Raw genomic sequence first — 24,252 nt, forward strand, 5'->3', positions numbered from 1 at the left:
TTGTTGTTGCTGTTTTCCTGGGTCTAGTGTGCCTGTAGTTCTGTTACCTAGACATTCTCTGAACCTTAATATCATTAGTTACACCTGCCTTTGGAGTGGGCTAAATTTATTTTCAAAATAGTTATGAACATATTTCAGTTTTAAATGGTATAAAAACAACCAATAAGTTATATTTTCTAGCTGAAATGAATGTTTAATTCAATATTTCCAGAGACAATGGTAGCTTCAGTATTATGTCCCTGATCTTATTCAGCTGCGTGCCAGAATGCTGGTTTAGTCCATGAAGAGCACACTTTCTGGTTATATATGTTCTCCTGTCTCTATCAAGAACTGGCCCTGAGTATTTTGAGATGTATTCAAAGGCAGTCGTTTGCAAGTTGTAGAAATCTTCTTCCCTTTTCATCCCCCACTGCTCTAAATCTGGGGGAATTTCAGGCCAGCGCAGGTCTCCATATTAGGAAAAGATTGCCATCTGTCTGAGGGTCTCGTTTTTCTTTCTTTTTTTATGGGATCCTGGGAGAATAGGTAGGTGGGGAATGGGGATGGAGTTGGTTGAGTCGAGCAGAAATATTTTGGCTAAGCCACAGTTTCTCATTTGAGATGGAGTCAGTTTATTATGCAAAGGAAATGAGTGCAGCATTACTCCATTGCTGTCCGTTCTCAGAACACTGAGCGTGTGCGCCACCTGGAAAGCAGGCTACTTCAGTCTATGCTTCCTCATACAGACTTCTGCTATTTATGAATGTGACTTTTGGACCTTTGACGAAAATGAGTGGAAACATTGACTACTTAACCTATTCTGTAAGAAAAACAAACACCTTCATAATTTTTTCAACCTATGTGTCATTGGGGCCTAATGTGCTATGTGTTTCATTTGTTGTTATAAAATTTGGATATTCTCACCTATGGCTGTCCTGATAGAGCTATGCTTAGTATTTAAAAACTTCAGGCATCGTTTACATTTACATATTGGCATGAAAAAATAGGATTACAGGTCTTAAAAGAAAATAATAATACATATACAGAGAAAAACTATGCATTCATTAATTAAAATTGTTAGTCGTTGTAATCACTGATTAGCCAGTCACTAGATGTAGAGTCAAATTTTTTAAATCCCTGATTTGAGTACAAATTTAAAACTAAATGAGTTAAATCAGGTATAAATTCATGGAAAACTAAGACTGTTCAGGAATTTAAAATCTATTCAGAAAAACTCCTAAAAACAAATTAATCTTAAACTGTTCTCCAAATGCCACCATTTGTTTGTCAATTTGTCATACTGCAATGGCTTGCCTGTTGCTGTAATGCCAGCAGTGATGTCAATGGTATTTCATGCAAGGTGAACAAGTTTCAGAAAGTTTCCAGAGGAAGAACAAAATTAAAAAGAAGGAAGAAACCGTCCACTTCTGAGGGACTATCCATTGAAAACGTTGGGAAAACAGGGAAGCATTTTCAGCTGGAGTGCTAGATGAGCCCCTCAAGTTGGGAGGCACTGAAACTATGACCCGGAAGTGTTACCTGCTCTGAGGAGCGTTCACCTGAATGATGTTGGTGGAGCAAACCTGGTAGGACCTTCATCATCTATCTGTGAGGTCACAACTTGAAATGAAAAGAAACAACTGCAAACATCCATTAATGACCCGAATGTCATTAATTGTACATTAATGCACATTAATTCCTGGGATCTACAATCTAGGAAAATTAGAAGTTGTCTAAACTGAAATGGACCTCATGAATATCAATATCCAAGGCACTGGTGTGCTAAAAGAATTGGCCATTTTGTGTCAGTCAGTCATATGATTTTCTGTACCAGGAATGGCAATTCAAGAGGAATTTTATGGTATTCTTCATCGAAAAGGGAATTTCAAGATCTATCTTGAAGTACAGTGCTGTCTGTGATAGGATAATATCTATACGCCTACACAGATAGATAACCAATGCAATTATTAATCAAATTTACAAAGCAACACTACAGACATAAAGCAAGTGATTAATTCTACCAACTTATTCAGTCTGAAATTGATCAAAAATGTAATCAAGATGCATTGATAATTATTGGCAATTATCATGTAAAAGTTGGAAACACCGAGGAAAAAACAGTAGTTGGAAAATATGGCCTAATTGATAGAAACAAAGCTGGATATCACGTGTTAGGATTTTGCAGAACCAATGAGATATTTATTGGAAATAGCTTTTTCCAACAGCATAAATGGTGATCATACTTGTGTACTTTGCCAGATAGCATACACAGGACTCCAGCTGACTGCTTTGCTGGGAAGAGATGATGGAAAAGCTCAATATCAGCAGCCCAAACAGGGCCATAGGCTGACTGTGGAATTAAGGCCAAGGCCATAAAGTGTTTATATCTAAGTTAAGGTTGAGGTTGAAGAAAATTTAAACAAGTCCATGAGCGCCAAACTATGTCCTTAAGTATGTCCCACTTGAATTTCACAAACATCTCAAGAACAGATTTGACATACTGACCATTATTGAAAGATGGCCTGCTGAGCTGAGGGCTGGCATCCAGAACATCAGACATGAAAACCAAAAGGTCATTAAAAGGACAGAATAGAATAAATGATCAAAGTGGGTGTCAAAGGAGACTATTGAAACTTGCTCTTGATTGTAGAATAACTAAAGCAAATGAAAGAAATGATGAAAAGGGATGAACAGAAATTTTCAAATGACAATTTGAAAAGATAAAGTATTATAATGAAATGTGCAAAGATCTGGAGTTAGAAATCCAACAAGGAAGAACATGGTCAGCATAGCCCAAATGAAAAGAACTGAAGAAAAAACTCGGGTTTCAAGTTACAATACTGAAAAATTCTATGGGCAACATATTGAACGATGAAGGAAGCATCAAAAGAAGATGGAAGGAATACATAGAGTCCCTGTACCAAAAAGAACTGGCCTCCAGTCAACCAGATCAAGAGGTAGCATACAATCAAGACACAGTGGTACTGATGGAAGAAGTCCAAGATGCACTGTAGGCATTCGTGAGGAGCAAAGCTCCAAGAATGGATGAAATATCAATTGGAATGTTTCAACAAGCTAATGAAGCACTAAAAGCAATTACTTGTGTATATCAAGGAATTTAGAAGAATGCTACCTGCCCAACCCCGTTCCACAGAAAAATGACCCACGTGATGCAGAAATTATCCAAAAATGTCATTAATTTCACATTCAAGTCAGATTTTGCTGAAGATGATTCAATGGTTGCACCAGGACCCTGACAGGGGAACTGTCAGAAATTCAAACAAGATTCAGAAGTGGACATGGAATGAGAGATGGCTTTGTTAATGTTAGGTGAATCTTGACTGAAAGCAAAGAAAACCAGAGATACGTTTATTTGTGCTTTTTGCTTTTGCAAAGGCCTTTAATTTGTGCATTATGACAAACTATGGAAAATGTTGAAGAATGGGAATTCTAGCACACTTCATTATGCTCATGTGGAACCTTTACATGAACTAAGAGGCAGTCTTATAAAAGGGAAAAAAAGTTTAAATTCAGGAAAGGTGTGGTTCAGGGTTGTATCCTTTCACCAGGTTCATTCAATCTGTCTACCGAGCAAATCCTCTGAGAAGTTGAGCACTGTGAAGTAGAATGTGACATTACATCTGGAGGAAAGCTTGTTAACAAATTGCAGTAAGGGAGGACGACTAGAAGTACCTGCTGATAAACATCAAGGATTATGATTTTCAGTATTGATTGCAATTCGGTGTAAAGAAAACCAAAATCTTCACTGGACTGATAACAGCATAGTAAGGAACGAATATTATTGAAGTCAAAGATTTCATCTGGATTGGATCCACCTTCAGTTCTCATAGAAGCAGCAGTCAGGAAATCAAAGGACATAGTGCAATGGGCAAAACTGCTGCCCAAGAGCTCTTTAAAGTACTGAATAGCAAGGATATCCCTTTGAGGACTAAGGTACACTTGGTCCACGCCATGGCATTTTCAATCACCTTATATGCATCTTAAAGTTGACTACTGAATAAGGAAGTCTGTACGAGAATCGATGCATTTGCATTACGGTTCTCATTTGCATTACGGTTCTCATTTGCATTACGGTTCTCATTTGCATTACGGTTCTCATTTGCATTACGGTTCTGGGGAAGAATACTGAAGACGCCATGAACTGCCGTAGTGGTACAGTCAGGCTGACCCTTAGAAGTGAGGGTGTCAAGACTTCATCGCAAGCACTTTGGACACGTTATCAGAGAAGATGAGTCCCTGGAAAGGGATATAAATGCTTAGTAAACTAGCAGGTCATTGATACAGAGGAAGACCATCAAGGAGAGGGATTGACACAGTGCCTGCAACAATGGTCTCAAACATAGCAATTGTGAGGATGGCGCTGATTTTAGTCCCGCTATGCAAGGGTTGACATAAGTCAGAACCTACTTGCCCGCACCTAGCTACCACATTTGTCAAACTACTTGAAGAGATTTATATGCTGAGTAAAAAATTATGAAGATAGTTGACCAATGGTTTTGATTTATCTTTCCTGTATTAATTTTGCTGCTCTGATCTTTTGGTTCTAGCCCATTCCCCTTATCTTTGACTGACTCTAGACACATGCACCTAGCAAGAGTACCAGTAACACCACCTGCAGCCCAGTCCCCACCATTGATGCCAGATCCAAGGGTCTATTTTTTCCCTCACAGAAAAGAGTCTATTCTTATCCCTCACAGAAAACCACTCATGTTGGGGCATGCCCATCACTCTCCTCATTTAAAGGAAATTTATTTTTTGGCCTCCAAGGCATAGCTTTCTCCATATTCTACTATTTCATGTTCCTTTTGTTTCCTTTGTTTGATTTTCCTTATGCCTCCAACTCACAGAGTACCAAGACCCAGTAGTTGGGCCCTCTCCTTTCTGTCTACATTCACTTAGGTGGTCTCCTCATTGACTCTCCAGTTTGCCTCTCCATCCTCAACTTCTTCCCTAGCCTCAGACAAGAACTAGCTAGAAGAATGAGAACTGTGGAGTCAGACTGTAGCTTTGAATCTTGATTCTGACGTGACCCCCCTGAGTGACTGGATAGGTTAGTTGACCTCTGTGTGCCTCAGATTTCCCATCTGAAAATTGTGCACCCTGCATAGACTTGATATGAGGGGTACATTTAATTAATGCCTAGAAAGCTTTTAGAATTGTGCCGGTTAGCAATTACTGTTAGAATTTATCTTACTCAAAATGACTACAGCCAACGCAACACAGCATTAATTAGAGCATTTAAAGGTCATTTAGATGTATAGAAGCTTGTGAAAGCACTCTGTTTGTTTATGCCATGGAATTTTGAAAACCACTGTACAAAACTGCTGTAATTGAGAACTGATAAAAATGCTGATGAGAAAACATTTCATATATGCATATAATTTTTACTCAAACGGAATCTCTAGGCTTAAAACAAAGCTTACTGTTGTCAAGTCAGGTGCCGCTCAGAGCAGCCCTGTGCAGGTAGAGGGTAGAACTGTTTCTGTGCCTTTTTGAAACTGTGACTTTTTAAGAGAAAGTCTCATCTCTTTTGTACAGCAGCTGGTTCCGAACAACTGACCTTGTGGTCAACAGTCTGTAACTCAAAACCACCACGCAACCAGGGCTCCTTAAAAAGTAAAACCAAAACCACAAACTCACTACATCAAACTGAGTCCCACTCATAGCAACCCCGTCGGACCGGGTAGAGCTGCACTGTGAGTTTCCAAGACTGTAACTGTTCGTGGGAGCAGAAAGCCCGTCTTTCTCCCACGGCGCGGAGAGGGGTTTCCAACTCCTGGCCTTTCCTGTCGCGGCCCAACTTGTAACCGCGATGCCACCAGAGCTCCTTAAAATGTAGTGACCGTCCAGTACTTCTCCATTCACCGGCCCTGTCACAATTTTTAGAGTCTAGAACAGCATTGTTTTATGTTTGTCTGTTAACTGTAATTAACTTCCTTTTGCATGCTGCATTGTTCCCCAAACCAAAGTATCCCACTGCCATCCAGTCAATTCCAACTCACTGCAACCCCCATGGAGGGTGTTTGAGGCTCAGAGTCTTCCCAGCAGCAGACACCCCAGGTTTCCCCCATGGAACGGCTAGTGGGTTTGAACCCCAAAGCCTGTGCTTACAGTCCCAGCGCTTATCTGACGGTGCCACGAGGGCAGCAGAAATGACTCTCTCCCATTATAGGGCTTGTCATTGCACCACAACTCGTTTCCTTTCAGTGCCCTTGTCTTTGTCTCCTCCCTCTGAATTTCTCATCAACACTTCATCAGCATGTACTACTAAATGAGTTTAAATTAAGCACCCTAGGAATCTATTTTTACTTTGCTGTTGTCCAGGTGTACCCTCTCCATTATGCTATTATAGTTGTATTACAAACACTATGATATCACAAATTTCTGAGTACCGGCAGAAATTTTTGGTCAGCAGACAGTCAACAGAGAGCATTCTAGCAAGCTATTGGACATAATGTTATTGTCACATCATGTTAGATGGATCTGTTAAAAAATTTAATTTAGATTATGATATTTAAATGCATTCATGTCTGATTAAAAGCTATAAAGATAATTTTAATATCAATAAATATCTTTGATGCACATAGGTAAAATACATTTTCCCCAGAAGTCAGAGCTTCCCATGAAGCGATCACTGAAGCTGTGGATGCTAAAGCAAAGTGTGCTGAAGAAACCAGGTGGTGCCTACCTCTTAGAAAAATTAGTGTCTGGGGTCTTAAAGGCTTGTCTTCAAACATGTGGCCATCTTCAGTTAGACACCAGCCTGTGTGATCCAAGAATTGTAAACAAAAAAATCAAAACCGAGAAGAGGAAATAGTATCCGAGCTTAAATTCTGAGCACACTGTTGGCCTAAGGCTATAGATGACAGTGGAAACCCCAAATCCATTTGCGGGCAGATTAAGTCTCCAGTAAATCTATTCTGACCATAGTCAAGGGATATAAAGTTGATTATGACAGATGTAGTTAAATTTAAATGCAATGCCTTACTTGATTTCCCTTTTAACTCACTTTAAAGTCGTTTGTTTTTTATATTTTCTGCTTTCTTTTCCTCTTTTGTTTTATCGTTGTTTTTGTTTGTTTATTGATATTGCTTTGTATGATGTAATGTATATGAAATCTAGAATAGATAAATATGTATAGTAACTAGTTTATAAGAGGGGGCAAGAAAGAGAGATCGGGTAGAAATGAGTATGAGAAAAGAAGAAAATGTTCTGAAATTAATTGTGGTGAGGAGTGCACAACTCTGCTGAAATGATTGAACTATTAAATTACATGACACGAGTTTTATGCCAATAATACTTTAAATAAAAACGCAAGTAAGAGCTTCCAACCTTCCTATTCCCTTTCAGACAGCCTGAAAGGGACCTGTTGGCTCAACATCCAGGACAACCGCTGTGAAGTGAACATCAATGGAGCCACGCTGAAGTCCGAGTGCTGCGCTACCCTGGGAGCTGCCTGGGGGAGTCCCTGTGAGCGGTGCGAGCTAGGTAGGAGGGCTGCTGTGCTTCTGCTTCGGAAAGCTGCTCCTTCAACTCAGTAATTTTGTTCACATACTTCCGTCATGGTTCTGAGCTCGGTACTTTTGACAAGGGAATCTGCTAGCATCTAACTGCCAGGTGACTTAGTATCCTCCAGCCTCCTTGTAACAGTGTGCTCCAGCAGGACATAATGTTGCACCGCCTATGCCTTTAAATCTCCTGCTCTAATTCAGTTAATTCAAGAGCAAAAAGAGGAATTTTAGAAGAAGGAAAAAAAGAAAATCGCAACGTGGGTCAACATGGCATAGTTACTGCAGGGTGTCTGTCCTGTGTTCGGCTGGAAATAAGGAGCTTGACTTCCAAACTCTCAGCTTTTGATTTTTGTTCGATTATATGAGAGAGCTGCAAAAAGTTGTGGGAATTTTCTGATGTCTTTCAGTTCCATTTTTCCACCAACTTCGAAGCTCCCTAGTGTTGAGGTTCCATTATCATGTACCCCAAGCTCATTTAAAACAAGTGTTACTGTCTTACATAATGAAATAAACATCTGTCTTTGTGTTCTTACAGATACAGCTTGTCCACGAGGGTTTGCCAGAGTTAAAGGTGTTAGTTGTGAAGGTGAGCATGTTCTTGGATGATACTCATATTGTAAATTTGTGGAATAGTATGGAACATTCACATTCACTTCATGTTCAAACCCTAGAGATGCTTATCATTTAAAAAAACAAAACCTTGAAAATTCAATAGAAATACTTAAATGAAGTCAGCAAATGCATTAGAATAGTATTAGCAAAGAACTGTGATTGTTCCATTTCTCCTCTTATACATTTGGATGCTTAAAGAAAATTTGCTCAAGTGGGATGTTTTGGGGGAATCACTGGAGCAGTGGTTCTCAACCTTCTGAATGCCGTGACCTTTTAATACAGTTTCTCATCTGAGGTGACCCCCAACCATAACATTATTTTCATTGCTACTTCATAACTGAAACTTTGCTACTGTTATGAATCGTAATCCAAATATCTGATACACAGGATGTATTTTCATGTTACAAATTAACCATAATGATAGCATGGTGATTAGTCACAAAACAATGTGTAATTATATATAATTGTGAAACATTGATGTGTCTTCCCATGGTCTTAGGTGGCCCCTGTGAAAGGGGCGTTCGACACCCCCCCCAAGGGGTCATGACCCACAGGTTAAGAACTGCTACACTAGAGACTATTTGAAAAGTAAATGTATTAAATTCACCAGCTCTTCAGACTTGGAACAGCTGGCAAGGGACCAAGTCTGAGAAGTGTTTCATGTGGATGGGTGATAGTGGTTCAGTGGTTAAAGCAATTTCCTGCTAACTGAAAGGTCAGAGGTTCAAACCCACCAGCTTCTGTGCAGGGCAACTTGCTTCCACAAAGAGTCCCAGCTTTGGAAACCCTATGTGGCAATCCTGTTCTATCCTATAGGGTTGCTGTGTATTGAAATTGACTCCCCAGCAGTGGGTTGAGTTTAATTTGGTTTACAGTGCTGTGATTGGTTTTCACAGCTGTCTCTAGGAAACGTGGTGCCTGGGTTGTATAATACTTACTGCCATCAAGTCTATCCTGATGCCAAGCAACCCTATGGGTCAGAGTAGAACTGCTCCATAGGGTTTCTGAGGCTGAGGCTTTCAGGATCAGATGGCGTCCTCGTTCTCCTAAAGAACCGTTGGTGGCTTTGAACCACCAGCCTTACATAGCAGCCCAACACTTAAACTACCACACCATCGGGGCTCCTTGATTTGTGCAGTATTTCTACTTAACTCGAGTAATAATCCACATCATACCGCTGATTGAATATGTTACAAAGGAAGTAGGATTACACCTGGTTTTTCTGTTTGTAATCCCTTTATCCCTCTGATTACTCCTTTTCCTTGCAGATGTGAATGAGTGTGAGGTATTTCCTGGCGTTTGTCCAAATGGACGCTGTGTCAATAGCAAAGGATCTTTTCACTGTGAATGTCCTGAAGGACTGACATTGGATGGAACTGGTCGAGTGTGTTTGGGTAAGATCAATGCCTCCATGTACTTTATGTATTGTGTGCATAAAACTAGTCATCTTTTGTTTGTTTGGGTCGTTGACAATGTCCATTCTAAAACCATTGTCTCTCTGGGTGGAAACACTGCGTTACGTGAGCTATTTTGTGGGAAGCACTAGAGGATGTTTTAAAAAAAATAATGTATTTTTTAAAGTAACTTGTGTTTGGTACAGAATATTGGTACTTCCAAGGAGTTTTGTTTGAATGTAAATTTTCCATAATTGGATATTTTAGGCAAACATAATCTTTTGCCTTGGGTCAGGGAATAAGAGAACTGCACAAATATTTTGACGATAGAAGAAAATCTAGGGCTGGTATTTTACAAGTCGACATTGAGTAGCCTGTTGCAGTTGCGCTCTGAGATAAGACAGCGAGGAAAGTGAAAGGCAAACACATCCTGGTCTTCCACCTCCATCAACGTGTGATTTTCCTCTTGCTTTAATTTTTAAAGATGTGAAGTGAGTAAACTCTTTATTTCAACATTATATAAATGGCAAGTTAGCTTTGATCTTGATCTGTGTCCTATTTGAACTTGAATGGTGCTCTGGGTTATGTGTTGAGCTGCTAACTTCAAGGTCAGCAGTTCAAATTTACCATGTGCTATGCAGGAGAATGACGAACGAAGCTGGCTCCTCTTATAAAGATTAAAGATATACAGCTTCAGAAATGCTAAAGAACAGTTCTACTCGGTTCTGTAGTGTCATTATAGTTGAAATAGACTCAGTGGCAGTGTGTGGATGAGATACATGATTGCAACAGATACGTGTTAATTTCATATTGTACTCCTCAAAAAAATGTTTTTTCATTTACTATTTCTTTTCCAAATGCTATTTAAGAGTAACTGTGTAGTTTGTAAAATAACTATGCATAGGCTTATATTTTAAATGTATACATATAGACAAAGCAAGACAACACTTTTATACTTAGAGATCCTTTGAGCATGCCCACATGGAAACAGAACACTTGCCTGTATGATCTAAGGATGGTAAATAATAAATTCCAGGATCAGAGGAAGAACATTGTATTAGAGCTTAAATTCTTAATACCTTATTTTCAGAAGGCTATGGAGGACAATAAAAGCCTAAAATCCATTTGCAGAGTCCCCATGGGGATTAAACCTCCATAGAGTTTCCTCCAACCATTAACTAGGGATGTGAATATCCTTACCCTTAGACGCAGCCCATCAGAAAGTAAATTAGTGCAGATATAATTAAGTTGTAATATCTTATAATTTGTTTATCCTGTTGACTTATTATAAATTTGTTTTCATTATTTTCTGCTTTCTTTCGGATTGAGGTTTTCTTATTGTTGGGAGTTTTTTTGTTTTTTGTATGATTTTCTTTATATGAAAACTAGGATAGGTAAATCTATAGAAAAAGTAGCTGGAATAATAATTTCTTAGGGTTATGGCAAAGGAGGTTGGGGGGGAATGTGGAGCTAATAATGACAAAAATGAAAAACTGTTCTAAAATCAATGTTGGTGATTGTACAATTCTTTAATATATTTAAATGATCAAATTGAATGGTATGTGAATTATGTCAAAAAATTCTTTAAAACAAAGGTCATTTAAGTATTTAAATATATTTCTTAAGTATTTAATGGTTTCTAAATGATTTTTTAAATTTGGAATAAGAAGGAAAACTGTTATAGCATACAACTTAGTTATCATTAACAAAAATTTCGATAAGTTGAATTTTTGACAGCATATTTAGATTTGTATAGAACCTCTATCTAATGAATTTATAACCACATGGAATTTTTAGAAATTTTATACTTCATATCCAATAATACAGAAAAAAATATTTTCAGATTTTAAACATTTAAAAAATTATCTTAAATCACAGAATTTCAGGAAAATGAATAGTATATCTTTTGAAGAAGACCAGATAGCATCAGTGTAGTCAGCTAACTAATGACATCAAATTTCCTTAAAAAACTAAAGGATATTACAAATGAAGTTGTGTAATTAACCATAAATTATCACTCAGTAATATAAATTTTCCAGAACATCACTCAAAATCACACCCTTTGTTCAAGAAGGATATATTGACTCCTTCATCTTTGTTAAGTTTCTGGGTGAGCGTTTGGGGCGTTACTTGAATTATGCTACATTCATTCATTCTGAGATGCGAGCAAGCTTGAAGAAGATACTGGCATGTGAACACTGAAAGCCTTCTGAGAACCAAACCTCCCTAAAATTAGTTTTTTAATCCTGGGACCCCCATTCCATTAACTGGTCATATGTGAAGCTTTTCTTCATGCATGTTTCTTGTGAGAATTGAGTAATACTGAAGGGGACACTTGACCAAGGTAAATGAGACACTTAGAAGGATAAGGGACAGTTTTAATCAATGTTATAACTTACTCAATTTTGCAACAATTGTAATACCAACCAAAAAATACATATGTGGCTACACTGGCAAATAAGTTTGCATGCATAAGTATAGGAAGCCATATATAAGTAAGTGTGTGTGCATAGGTGTGTCTATGGGCATACGGATATGCATGTTTGGGTGTGCTGTACATGTTTTGCATAGATAATAAAGCACATAGGAGACCCGTTACGGAGCCTTCTTAGACATGCGCACTTCGTTGAATTGGCTTACTGGGTTAAAAGACTTAGGCCCATCCTCATAGGACAACTCAATCAATTGGCACAACATCCTTCAGAAAGATAATGTTCTACATCCTAGTTTGATGAGTAGAGGCAGTGACCAGCCACCAATGCTAACTGCTCTAAAAGGGAACACATTAAAACAACTGGGTAAAGTAGGAGAAACTGCAGAACAAAATTCAAATTTGTTAAAAAAGAAAGAAAAAATCCAGACTTACTGTATTGATAGACTTGAGGAACCTCTGATATTATTGCTCTAAGATAATCTATGAATTAGAGACCGAAGCCGCTGCTGGAGGTACCAACCAGATAATGCGTTGTCTTATAAAATAAGTAATATCTCTCAGTAGTAATGTGCTCCCTTAAACTATCCCCTATTTGAGACCAAGTGTTCACCATTTACACAAAAGCAAAGATGAGATGGCAAGAAAGGGACAGGAAGCTAGGTAAGTAGAAACAGAACCATCAGAACAGAAATAATGAGAATAGGAATTCCTTGTCAAAATTGTGATCAATGTCACAACACTTTGTATAAAAAAGGTTTAATAGGAAACTAATTTGTTGTGCAAAGTTTTACCTGAAAATACGGTGATTTTTTTTTAGAAGACACTGAAGGGCATTTTACCCCAGCTGTCCTGAGATGAGTATCAAAGTCGAGTTATTCCACGGGGTCAAGTACTACATTTCTGACCCACCAGTGCATCTGCTGCCTCTGGCATTCTGCCTGGCACTGAGTGCTGTCACTTGTTGTCAAGTGCCATTGAGTCGGTCCTGATGCAGACCTACGCACCACAGAATGACACGCTGCCTGCACTTGTACCATCCTCGGTCCACTATTTCAGCCACTGTTTTAATCCAGCTTGTTAAGGTTATTCCTCTTTTTTTTCTAACCCTCCTGATAAAATATCCAAAGTACACGAGACTTAAGTCTGGCCATCCTTGCTTTTCAGTATTCTGGCTCTACTTATTCCAAGACAGATGTGTTTACTCTCCTGCCAGCCCGTGGTGTAGCCAATATTCTGTACCAACATCATAGCTCAAAAACACATCAACTCTTCTTCTGCCTGTCTTATTCATTGTCTAGTTTTCACAAGCTTATGATACAGGCCCAATGCACCTTAGTTGTTGATTTGACATCCTTGCCTTTTAGCCCTTTAAAGTGATCTTTTGCAGCAGGTTTGCCAAATGCAGTAAGTCAATTGATTCCTAGACTTCTGCTTTCATGGGTGTTGACTATGATCCCACTACAATGAAATCCTAATCAAATGCAGTCTTTTTCTATTATCACGATGTTGCTCATTGGTCCACTTGTGAGAATGTTAGTTCCTTTATGTTGAGGTGTCATCCATACTGAAGGCGTAAGTGTGTATGGAGCAGGTACTTCATAGATCTCTGCTGAATGTAGGGTTCATTGAATGTCCAATTCTGATTTCGCGTTTGTGCAGATATCCGCACGGAGCAATGTTACCTGAGGTGGGATGAAGATGAATGTGTCCAGCCAGTGGCAGGAAAGTTCCGCATGGATGCTTGCTGCTGTGCAGTTGGGGCAGCTTGGGGCACTGAGTGTGAGGAATGCCCCAGGCCTGGCACCAAGGAGTATGAGACCCTGTGCCCTCGTGGTCCTGGCTTTGCCAACAGAGGAGATGTTCTTACTGGACGGCCATTCTACAAAGGTAACAGACAGCAGGCGTTCATTCCCTTGGCACTATGCAAGTCTCCTTCCTTCCATACACTCTGAGAACTGGTTTTCTTTGTAATCTGCAACTGTATTTTCTTCAATAAACCTGATTTGTTTCTAAACTCCATTGCCCAAGGGTACAGTGAGCTACCTAAGATGGAATCCATGTAACGTTCCTAGGACAAACCATGATTCTATACTAGCTTCTCTTACATCGTTCTACTCTACTTCTGCTTCCCTTACAACTGGACCAGATGTGGCCCTTTAGTGTGGAGTCCTCCAACCCCAATAAGCTTCACAGAATACTCATCAGAAGTAAAAGAATCTGGACTCTTCATTAGAATATAGAATCCATCACAAGTGAAAGCTTCCTGGTGATTAGTGAAAAATGTGATAACCCTCCCACGTGTACTTCCGTACATCTTTTAATGTAAAGTGCTGGCCCTACTTTTTGTATCAGCCCATTCTACAGACGACTTTTACTCACCTTTAGATATCAATGAATGCAAGGCATTCCCTGGGATGTGTACCTACGGAAAGTGCAGGAACACAATCGGAAGTTTTAAGTGTCGCTGCAACAGTGGCTTTGCTCTTGACATGGAGGAAAGGAATTGCACGGGTAAGTTGGCTCTCTTGTTTCATTGGGAGACCTGAGCCCTCTTTCTTTTACTCAGAAAGTATTGCCAGAAAAAGCCCATGGATGGTCACTAAGATTGTGTACATTAGTTTTCTTTCTGATACTTAACTCCAAATCAACTTTTCAGAAGAGAAATCTGAAAAAAATTGAGGTGCTATGATTTATATAGAGGACCCTCATCATATGATTTTCAAAATAACTAAGTACTAAAAGACACAGTAAACGACTCATTGATTATATAAGCTTATATAAAATACCATTAAAACTTTTAACATGCCGTGCCGCTAAATTCACTCCTCATTGCTTTTGCCACTTTTGGGTTACTGAGAAACAGGCCAAGGAGCTAACTAGATTTCTGCATTCCGCTTCATCTACCCCTTCCTGCTGCTTTACCACACTCGTATTCACCTCCTTTCCACAACTCTGTGTGTTCCTCTCAGCACTGCTCCACAGCCCCTCTCCCAACCGACACACGCTCCTGTCCTTTCTTCCTCCTTTTTGAGACCAAAGCTCGGCAGTGTGGTTGTCCCTGCCCCTCTTGCACACCCTCCTGGTGATAGAATTTTCTTTTCCTCACATACTCTCATTTCTTCTCCAGTTCCAGAGAACGAGAGGTGACGTGTGGCCTTTATTTTACAGTTAGTTCCTCTGCTTTTTAAGCTCCTTTGAACCCCTCTTCCTCCCTCTTTCTCAGCAGGGCTAAAGCCTCTTTCAGTAGCATTTCTGTGTCTTCACCGGCTCCTTCTCAATGTTAAAAGTGTTTTCTCGAACTTCTTTTCCCTTAAGCTGCCAGTTTGCTTTCATGTTTTTATCTTTCTCCTCCCTCTCTTAAAATCAAAATCTTTTACTACATACGAATTCTTTTTGATTCTTTGCTGCCAACTTCACCCTGAAATTCCCTGCTCTTTGTTCCCCTGGCACTCCCTCCCCTGTCTCAATGAACTTTTCAGGCCTGTGATGTTTCTTTCTTCTCGGTTACAAATCCTTCTTGCCTTTTCTGTTTCTTGGTTATTTGCCAAAGTTATCTGCTCCCTCAACAGGCCCCTCAGATTTTTGCCTCATCTCATGGCTCCAGGGATGGTCTCCTGACCCACTCCCAGATACTATCGCTAACTCCCCGGCCTGAGTTTCCCTCCCACATTTCTAACTTCCATCTGGACTGTTTCTCTTTCATCTCCTTTCGTCCCACCCACCCTTGTGTTCTCCCCGCGAAAGCATCCTGTATGGGATTAGCTGTATAGTTTCTCTCAGGATGGAAGCCTCACATTTAATTTTGGCACCCCCGCTTGGTGGACAAGTGGAAAAAACTAATGTAAATTCTTCTACTGAAAGGGTTATCTCAAGGGTTTTAGAATGCTTTTCCCCCCAAGATTGTTGCTGGCAGAAGTGGGGCTCTTTAGGAAAGAGGAGCATGCAGGAAGTTCTTAGAGTATGACCTTAGGATCAATAACTGGGGAGGGAACTGGAAAGGAACAAAAAGAGGGAGAAATTGAGCTGTGATGAAGTCCCAACAAAACTGTCCATCAAGTCTGTATGGAGTGCTAGATCGGCGGCAAGCCTTCCGCGTTGTCCCGAGTTGAGACAAGGCAGCAGTGCTTCATAAGCTCACATGGTCAGTCTTTGGAGCTGGCTCTCCAGGGAAGAGGTGAGCCGATGAAGAAGCCACCTTCTTCAGCTGAGCCAATCCCTGAAGGTAGGTGTGCATCCCAGAGCTATCTACCAGTAACACTCCCAACAACGGGTGAGTGCTTTTTTGGTTTTGAAGGCAAATCTGGCCAGCATGAGCTAGATGGTGCCACTCTGTAGTAGATATGACAGTATCTACTGCATTGAAAACACCTCGGAGTTCTCCCAAGCTGTGAATTTCCCAGTCGTCATCCTAAAGTCAGGTGTTAGACCGTATAATCTTACACGGAAACAACTTCCATTGACTCTGTATCATATTTTAAGGTCCAACAATCCTGGACCCGGGTAAGGAAATTCTGGCTTTTTCCAGTCTGGTTCCACCTCTTATGTAGGATATGAAATTAGTCACGTTCTATAAACCCACTGATACTCCCCTTCTATAACTGAATAAGAAAGGTAGTTGCTGATAATAACCGCCATGCCTTTGTCATAATTCAAAAGCACAACAGAAAATGGTTGTCCGTGTTCTCCTTGAGCATTTAAGCCCAATCTCCTACTCCCTCTGTGTGGCACAATTCACTTCTTTCCAAATTCTTGTCACAGAGTAGCTTTTATGTTTAACACTTTCTTAGAAACAAGCTCTTCACAAATACTAATCCTTTTAATCCCATGAAGTGGGTTCTCCTATAATCCCTATTGTACATAGAAGTAAACAGTCAGAGAAGTTAGATGATTTGCTTAAAGTTCTGAAGAACTGGATTTTAAAATATATTCCATCTGCTTCTAGAGTCCACACACATCTAGTCCACAACTTCCAGAGTCCTTACACTTCTATACTCACAGCTTCCCGTTATGTCAATAGAAATGTGTCCCTGCTTCGCCATGGGATTCATTCGATGTTCTTCCTAGGGTGCCTACCTACTTTCTACTTCTTGGCACTGATGGGCAAAAAGGATAAGAATTAATAAGGATATTAATCAGTTCCTCTTCCTAGCAGCATTTTAAATTAATATTTTATCACTCATTGCTCCAATTTTTTTGACCTTTGCATTTTTAATCCTAACTGAACCCTAATTGAATTAAAATGCGCATCAATTACTAAGCTAACTGAATCACCTTTTTTTTTTAATTCAATGACTTTTAAAACATGAGAAATTGTAGGCATTTTTTTTTCTTTCAGGATCCCTTATCATTGAGGAAATAAACAGAAAAACCCAAAGGCTAGGAGAAAACTGGGAGTGAGACCCCAAGGGAATATGTCCAACTTCTCCTCTGATTAAATCCTGTGATTTCGAAATTTCAAAATTGAAATTCATCAAACTAAAGAATAGAGACAGCCAGAAACATTGTTGTTTCCTGCTGGGGCAAAGACTTTTTTTTTTTTTAATATGGGCTGTGTTTTTTTTATCCCAAATCACCTTTTGTAAACCAGACTTCCCTCTGGAAGAATCTCAGAAGATCTGGGTTATAGGACTGCAAGATTTCTGAGAATCTTGTTTTTGAAAATATAAATCCTACTATTGAGAATTTTTATTCACTCAGTGTCTAAAAAATGCACACACATAACATCATTTTCCTTTATGATTTTTTTTATGGGAGCAAGAGGTTCTTCATATCTTGAGTGTGACTCAGAAAGACTGGGGTATACTCCATGACCTGACCCATGTGTGCTCTTTCTGTGTTGGCTGCACCTGCCTCTGAGTCTGCCTGTCTGAGGAAGGCAAGCCTTGCCTGCTACAGGTGTTCCGCTATCTTCCTGTGTTCACACTACAGCAGGCTGTGTGCTAGGGTAGCAGAAGCCACGTGACCTCCTTGCCCCACCTAGGACTTCATTCTGTGTGATCCCTGCTTCCTCATTTGCTGTCCACCTCTGGTTCATCCTTCTGTTACTATTTCTAAACCACAAAGAGAAAGCCACCGTTCCAGAACTCTTCAGGGCTAAAAGCTACCCCTCCCTGCCCGTTGGCTGTGACAGTTTTGGCAGTTGGAGGGAGGAACGCACCTCAAGCCCTGTCCCTTTCAGTCTTCTCCACTGAAAACACCTTCATTCTGTTAGCCTGGGACGTCTCCTTTCAAATGAGTGATACGTTCACTTGAGGGCAAAATCCCTCCTCTTGGCCTGTACCTGCCTTCTCCAACTCAGTCTGGGTTTCGTCTTTGTTTTCAAATTGCGTGACTTAGACATCGATGAGTGCAGGATCTCCCCGGACCTCTGTGGACGTGGAATCTGCGTCAACACCGCAGGCAGCTTTGAGTGTGAGTGCTTCGAGGGCTACGAGAGCGGTTTCATGATGATGAAGAACTGCATGGGTAAGTGGGCCAGCCTCGTGCTCTCCCGCCTGAAACGAGAGGAGCACAGGTGCGGTAGCTCTGCCCTTGCTTGTCTCCAGAGCTGCTCACAACTAGCTTGGCAAGGAGCTGTGATGAACGAGAGAGTCCATTAACGTGTCAGACAGGAACTCTCCTGGATAACTCCTGGGGAGCCCCAGCCCCTAGGCGCCTTCACGGCAGTGAGGGCTCGAGACTAGATTCCATTCTTGGTGGAATCTAAAAGGAAAACACAGACGTCATTACTCGGGAGGCCTTCCGTTAAAATGTGGTGACCCCACACGTGTGTGTGTTCAGTCATACGAATCCCAGGGCATTTCCTTTATTTGTGTAGTATCACAAACCCTTTGCCTTTTATGGCCCATTATGTCATTTTCAGTGAAATAAAGGGCTCGCCTCAAAGGATTTGACAAGCTGTTGTACTCAGCACACTCTTTGAATAGAGCGCTAGCTAATAATTGGCAGCAGCACACGGTGGCTTGCTTGTAGGATTATATAAAGCAAAGAGTGTTTCTCCTCTACTTCAGCTGAGCCTGCTCCTTCTTCCAAGTAAAGTTTTTGATAACGTACTATCTGAAGGTGACCAGATTTTAACATTGGTAAAGCGGGACAAAAGCAGGACACCATTGATAAAACTCCTGGCAAAATAGCCACATGGCAGCCGAAAACCATATACCCTAGCTTGTCGTGCATTCTTTCCAAAAATTGGGACTTTTTTAAATGCCGCAGGACGCGAGAAAAATTGTTAAAAATTAGGACTGTCCCTCCAAAAGCGAACGTCTGGTCACCTTACACTATCTGTAAGCGTGGGACCGTTGCCGTGGCTCTACTGGTGTGTGTTGTGGGGAAATGTGAGGAGAGCTTCAGGTCGTCTGGTAGACACACGCCTCAGATGACATTGTCCAGTGCTGTATGCGTGACCTTTCCCCCTGAGAGGTCTTTAATGGATCTCACGTTTTTACCTTTCAGACATTGACGAATGTGAACGTAACCCTCTCCTTTGTAGGGGTGGCACCTGTGTGAATACTGAGGGCAGCTTTCAATGCGACTGTCCCCTGGGACATGAGCTCTCACCATCACGTGAGGACTGTGTGGGTGAGTCGGTCTCCTCAGCGTATCAGCCCACCAAGCACCAGAGGGAAAGATTGGACGTGGCTTTTACACCTCGTGCCTCTTTTGATGCAGGAAATCTGGCTCCTTAAAAGTTAGGGCTTTAGGTTTGCTGCATGTGGGCACAGACTCGGGCTGTCTCTTCAGTGAGGGACACACTCAGTGACAGGAGAGAAGGAGCTGGGATTGGGGACTGGCGTTTTACTTCAAGCACACTCCAGTGCCGCCTGTAGGAAGGGCCTGGGTGGTTGCATGCTGCTCCGCATCCTCCAGGCAGGGAGGAATGAGACAGCTGCTCCGTTGAGAAGGCTGCAAACTGGATCCCCTACCCATGCCCTCGGGTTGCATCTGCTCTGCACCTGTGTCTGTTGTAGGAGACCCTGCTTGCCTGGTGTGAGCACGCACGTGGTGCAGGATTTCCCGGGACATCTGTGGAAGTCCCCTTCCTCCCCATTTCTTGGGAGCCCTGTGGTCTCCCCACTGTCCTGAACTCTTAGGGGTGGCAGAGGGAGATAAGAAAACACTAATGGCCTGTACCTGAGCAATCTGTCCTGTTGCTTTTGTAAACATATGAAAACCTGTGTGTTGTGGTACAATGGCTTTAGAATTTTGATTTCATCTAAAACCAATTTCTTCACAGGAAATGATTGGTAAAAGAGTAAGCATATAAAACAACTCATTAAAATGATTTTTTTTAATTGAGCATACCTCCTCACCATATATATTTATATTGTTGTTGTATATCCCGTATAAATACATATTGCTATGCAAATATCCAAGGTGACTCTAAGGCATGAACAAAACAGGAGCTTTAAAAAGCGCAAAATGCATTAGAGATTTCATTCTGATAGTGGTAGAGAAAACTTCCATTAATCATTGCAAACTATGTCTTCATGGTTCAGTGTACTGTAGTACAGTGATTCAGGCGTCTAACTTCTGCATCTAATTTCAGTTTATATTGTTACTTTCATGAGTGTTGTTTTTTGAAAAAGGCACTTTTCAAAAGCACAAGACTATAAAATACACTTATGGACAGCATAAAGTAAGATCATGTGCACAAACTTATATTTCACTTTTCTTCGTAACTTTGAAACTTGAACATCTTTTGTGTTCTATCTGATTAGATTGATGTTTACCTTGTTCGCATCTTGACGAGTAGTTTGAACAAGGGAAAACAGTACTTTATCCTTTCTTAGCTCTTCTCTTGGACGTACATTACAAATATTGGTTTTTATTTCACACTTCTTTATAGTGGGTTTGAATGCCCACTTTTTGAGGGTATTTTAAAATAGGCAAGATAATCTGGAGATTTGTTTATACAGGTGGGCTGTGCATTTCTATTAACCCTTTCAGTTTCGGGAAACCAGCAATCTTCCTGTGGTATAGTCATTGCACATTGGGCTGTGATCTGCATGGTCAGCAGTTCAAAACCACCAGCCAGCCTTCTGGAGAAAGATGTGGCTTTTTACTCCCATAAAGACTTATAGTCTCAGCAACCCACAGGGGGATCACTATGAGTCATCATTGACTCGATGGTACTAAATTTGGTTTTGCAGAAGTCACACTTAGAAGCTCTGGTCACATAGTGGTTATGTCGTTGGGCTGCACAAAGTCAACAGTTTGAAACCACCAGCTGCTCCGTTGGGGAAAGATGGGGCTTTCTACTCCCGTAAAGAAATCCAGCCTCAGAAACTCACAGGGGCAATTCTACCCTGTCCCATAGGGTCACTGCAAGTCAGCATGGACTCAATGGTGGTGGGTTGGGTTTGGGTTTTTAAATAACACTGTATCATGGAATGAAGACTAGGTGAACATGTCGGTGTCCACACATAAGTTGAGCCTTAGTAAGCTTCATTTCTGACATGCTCTGTGCCTGCGTTATCTAATACAGGAGTCATTAGCCACATACGGCTATTTGACTTAAATTCAGTTAAAGTGAAATGCAATTAAAAATTCGTTTTCCGAGTTTTACCAACCACATTTTGAAGTGTTTAGTACACGTGACTACATACTGGACAGCAGTTATATGATGGTGAGATTGTTGTAGCAGTGTCTTCTGGGCCGCATCATGCTAGAGAGCTATAAATAAGAACAGCAACACACATTCCAGTATCTTGTTTCTGCTTCCCAGAAACTCCTCCCCAAAGTGCACACTGGAGACCACAGCTCCGAATGTTGAAGTGATAGGTTGTGTCCTAAATCTTGTGTCCTAAATTGTTAATTCTGTGTACCTTTTGTAGATATTAACGAATGCTCCCTAAGTGACAATCTCTGTAGAAATGGAAAATGCGTGAACATGATTGGGACCTATCAGTGCTCTTGTAACCCTGGATACCAGGCCACACCTGACCGCCAGGGTTGTACAGGTAAGCAGGGAGATTTAGGATGTGTATGTCTCCAAGCAGCTTGGGAAAACTATTGGCCCTAAATGTGTAATAAAGTTGTTCCAAGACGCCTTTGCCCTAAAACTGAATCTAAAAATGGAGGCAGAGCTCTAAGATACCATAGCTGGTGGTTTTGTGTAGAGCCACTGGTCTTAAGATTTTAAAAATTCCTCAAATCCATGGTTTTCACATTTATGACTTCCTTCAGTTCTAAAGTGCTAAAATGTGATGTTGGGATCCCTGGTGGCACAATGGGTTGCACTCAGGATTGCTAACCACAGGTTCAGCGGTTCAAACTCACCAGCTCCTCCTCGGGGCAAGATGAGGCTTTCTCTTCCCATAAAGATTTACAGCCTTAGAAACCCAACGGGGCACTTCTATCATGTCCTCTCTATAAGGACATTATTAGTCGGTATGAACTTGAGGGCAGTGAACTTGAGTTTGGGAGAATTCGATTTTGAGAATCCCTAGTGGTATCACAGGCTATGCTACTAACCAGAGCGTCAGCATTTAGAACCCGCCAGCATGCTCCCCCCTTACGGATTTACAGCCTCGGAAGCCCTTGGGGCAGTTCCACTTTGTCCTGTGGGGTCTCTGTGAATCAGAACCAGATACAATGGCAGCGCTTTGTTTTTCATTTGTTCATTTTAGAATTAGATGTTCAATGGAATTCTGTCTAATTGGAAGTAGAAAGAACTAAAACTGACAACTGGTGTAGTGGCAAATCCACACAAATAATGAAGAGCAATTTGCATCTATTTAAGCTTTCTGTTTAAAACTAAGGGGAAAGCAGGAGAAATTTGACAGTAATTCCTTAGTGCTTTTTTGTCTGAGGAATCAACCCTTCGAACGCGATGAGGCACTCCAGTGGCTGGCATGTTCTTTTCACAGATATCGACGAATGTCTGATCATGAACGGGGGCTGTGACACGCAGTGCACAAATTCCGAAGGAAGCTACGAATGTAGCTGCAGTGATGGCTACGCGCTGATGCCAGATGGGAGATCGTGTGCAGGTACCGAGTGAAGAACTATAACTATGTGCTTTGTACATTGAATTTATTTTCATGTTCCACATCTATCTGCAGACACTGGCGGGTGGAACTGGACAGGAAAACATATTTGATGTTGACAAACGTCATTGTTTTCCTTTGACGTGAATTTTGTATCACCAGATATTGATGAGTGTGAAAACAACCCTGACATCTGCGATGGGGGCCAGTGTACCAACATCCCGGGAGAGTATCGCTGTCTCTGTTATGATGGTTTCATGGCTTCTATGGACATGAAGACATGCATTGGTGTGTATCATAAGAAGAAGATAAGTACCTACACAAACACATGCGTGCATGCACAATGTGTAGATGAACATGAGTCAGGCTTTTGTGGTGGTTGATTATAAAGATAGCGTATTTGATGCCATAAAAGCTGAGAAGGATGGACTACTTGGGGGAAAATTTTCTGAAAGATGGGTAGTGCACTATCTGTACTATTAGGGCTAGCCAAATTAATATAGTTTAATAGTTTCATCTGTAAATGTATCATGCTATTCCGTTTAAAAGACAGCATCTAAATTACCAGCTAACCGAGAAACTGAAAAATTCATTTTCCAGATGTGAATGAGTGTGACTTAAATTCAAACATCTGTATGTTTGGAGAATGTGAGAACACCAAGGGGTCCTTCATCTGCCATTGTCAATTGGGCTATTCTGTGAAGAAGGGGACCACGGGATGTACAGGTGAGTTTCAAGCAGTTGGCTTTTCCCTGTGGTAGCCTCTTTTCTCTGCCATCCCCACCGCTGAGCACACTGTGGGATGCCAGCTGCAAGCGAGTGAGTGGCAGAGTGAGTGAGCAGGGGCGTGAAGTCTGCCCCCATTGTCCTTCTGATCGCCCCTTTCAGCAGCGCTCACTTTTTAAGGACGGTTGTTGCCCAAATAAGAGACACACATGAAGGAGGAGTCATCCGAGAGCCAGAGGGACCATACATTTTTGTTTCTTCAAAGGGAATGAAAGTTAGCCTGTGGTTCTGTGTATGTACTTTTCCTCCTTCCCTCGGTGTTTCTCTTCTCCTTTTCACTTCCCTGCGCCTCTCCAGCTTCCTTTGCCCTCTTCCTGCCCCAGGTGCTTCTCTCTTTTCTCTAAGTTCCTTCCTGGTTGATCCCATTCGTTGTGTCTTGTGTTCCTTCTCTTCATTGGATGGTTTGAGCCTTTCGCCTACTTGTGGGGTAAGAGATGCCAAGTTCAAGATTTGGGACCAGGTGTTCCTCTTTGCTGAGTTTATAGCCCAAGTATGGCATTTTGTTCAAGGAAGATAGATAGATAGAT

General features: G+C 41.0%; 1 protein-coding gene across 1 annotated transcript in view; it reads left to right on the forward strand.

Annotated features, from left to right (window-relative positions):
• The window catches only part of FBN2 (fibrillin 2), a 266,701-nt gene that overhangs the window by 173,110 nt on the left and 69,339 nt on the right, over window positions 1-24,252 (forward strand). The window contains exons 21-31 of the mRNA XM_004696589.2: window positions 7,351-7,488; window positions 8,047-8,097; window positions 9,392-9,517; window positions 13,611-13,838; window positions 14,337-14,462; window positions 18,288-18,416; window positions 19,404-19,529; window positions 21,785-21,910; window positions 22,820-22,942; window positions 23,102-23,227; window positions 23,540-23,665. Coding sequence (XP_004696646.1) covers window positions 7,351-7,488; window positions 8,047-8,097; window positions 9,392-9,517; window positions 13,611-13,838; window positions 14,337-14,462; window positions 18,288-18,416; window positions 19,404-19,529; window positions 21,785-21,910; window positions 22,820-22,942; window positions 23,102-23,227; window positions 23,540-23,665 — 1,425 coding nt within the window. The remainder of the gene's footprint in view (window positions 1-7,350; window positions 7,489-8,046; window positions 8,098-9,391; window positions 9,518-13,610; window positions 13,839-14,336; window positions 14,463-18,287; window positions 18,417-19,403; window positions 19,530-21,784; window positions 21,911-22,819; window positions 22,943-23,101; window positions 23,228-23,539; window positions 23,666-24,252) is intronic.

The sequence above is a fragment of the Echinops telfairi genome, unplaced genomic scaffold, assembly GCF_000313985.2.
Source record: "Echinops telfairi isolate 266 unplaced genomic scaffold, ASM31398v2 ScPeMD7_7469;HRSCAF=8507_1, whole genome shotgun sequence".
Classification (NCBI taxonomy): domain Eukaryota; kingdom Metazoa; phylum Chordata; class Mammalia; order Afrosoricida; family Tenrecidae; genus Echinops; species Echinops telfairi.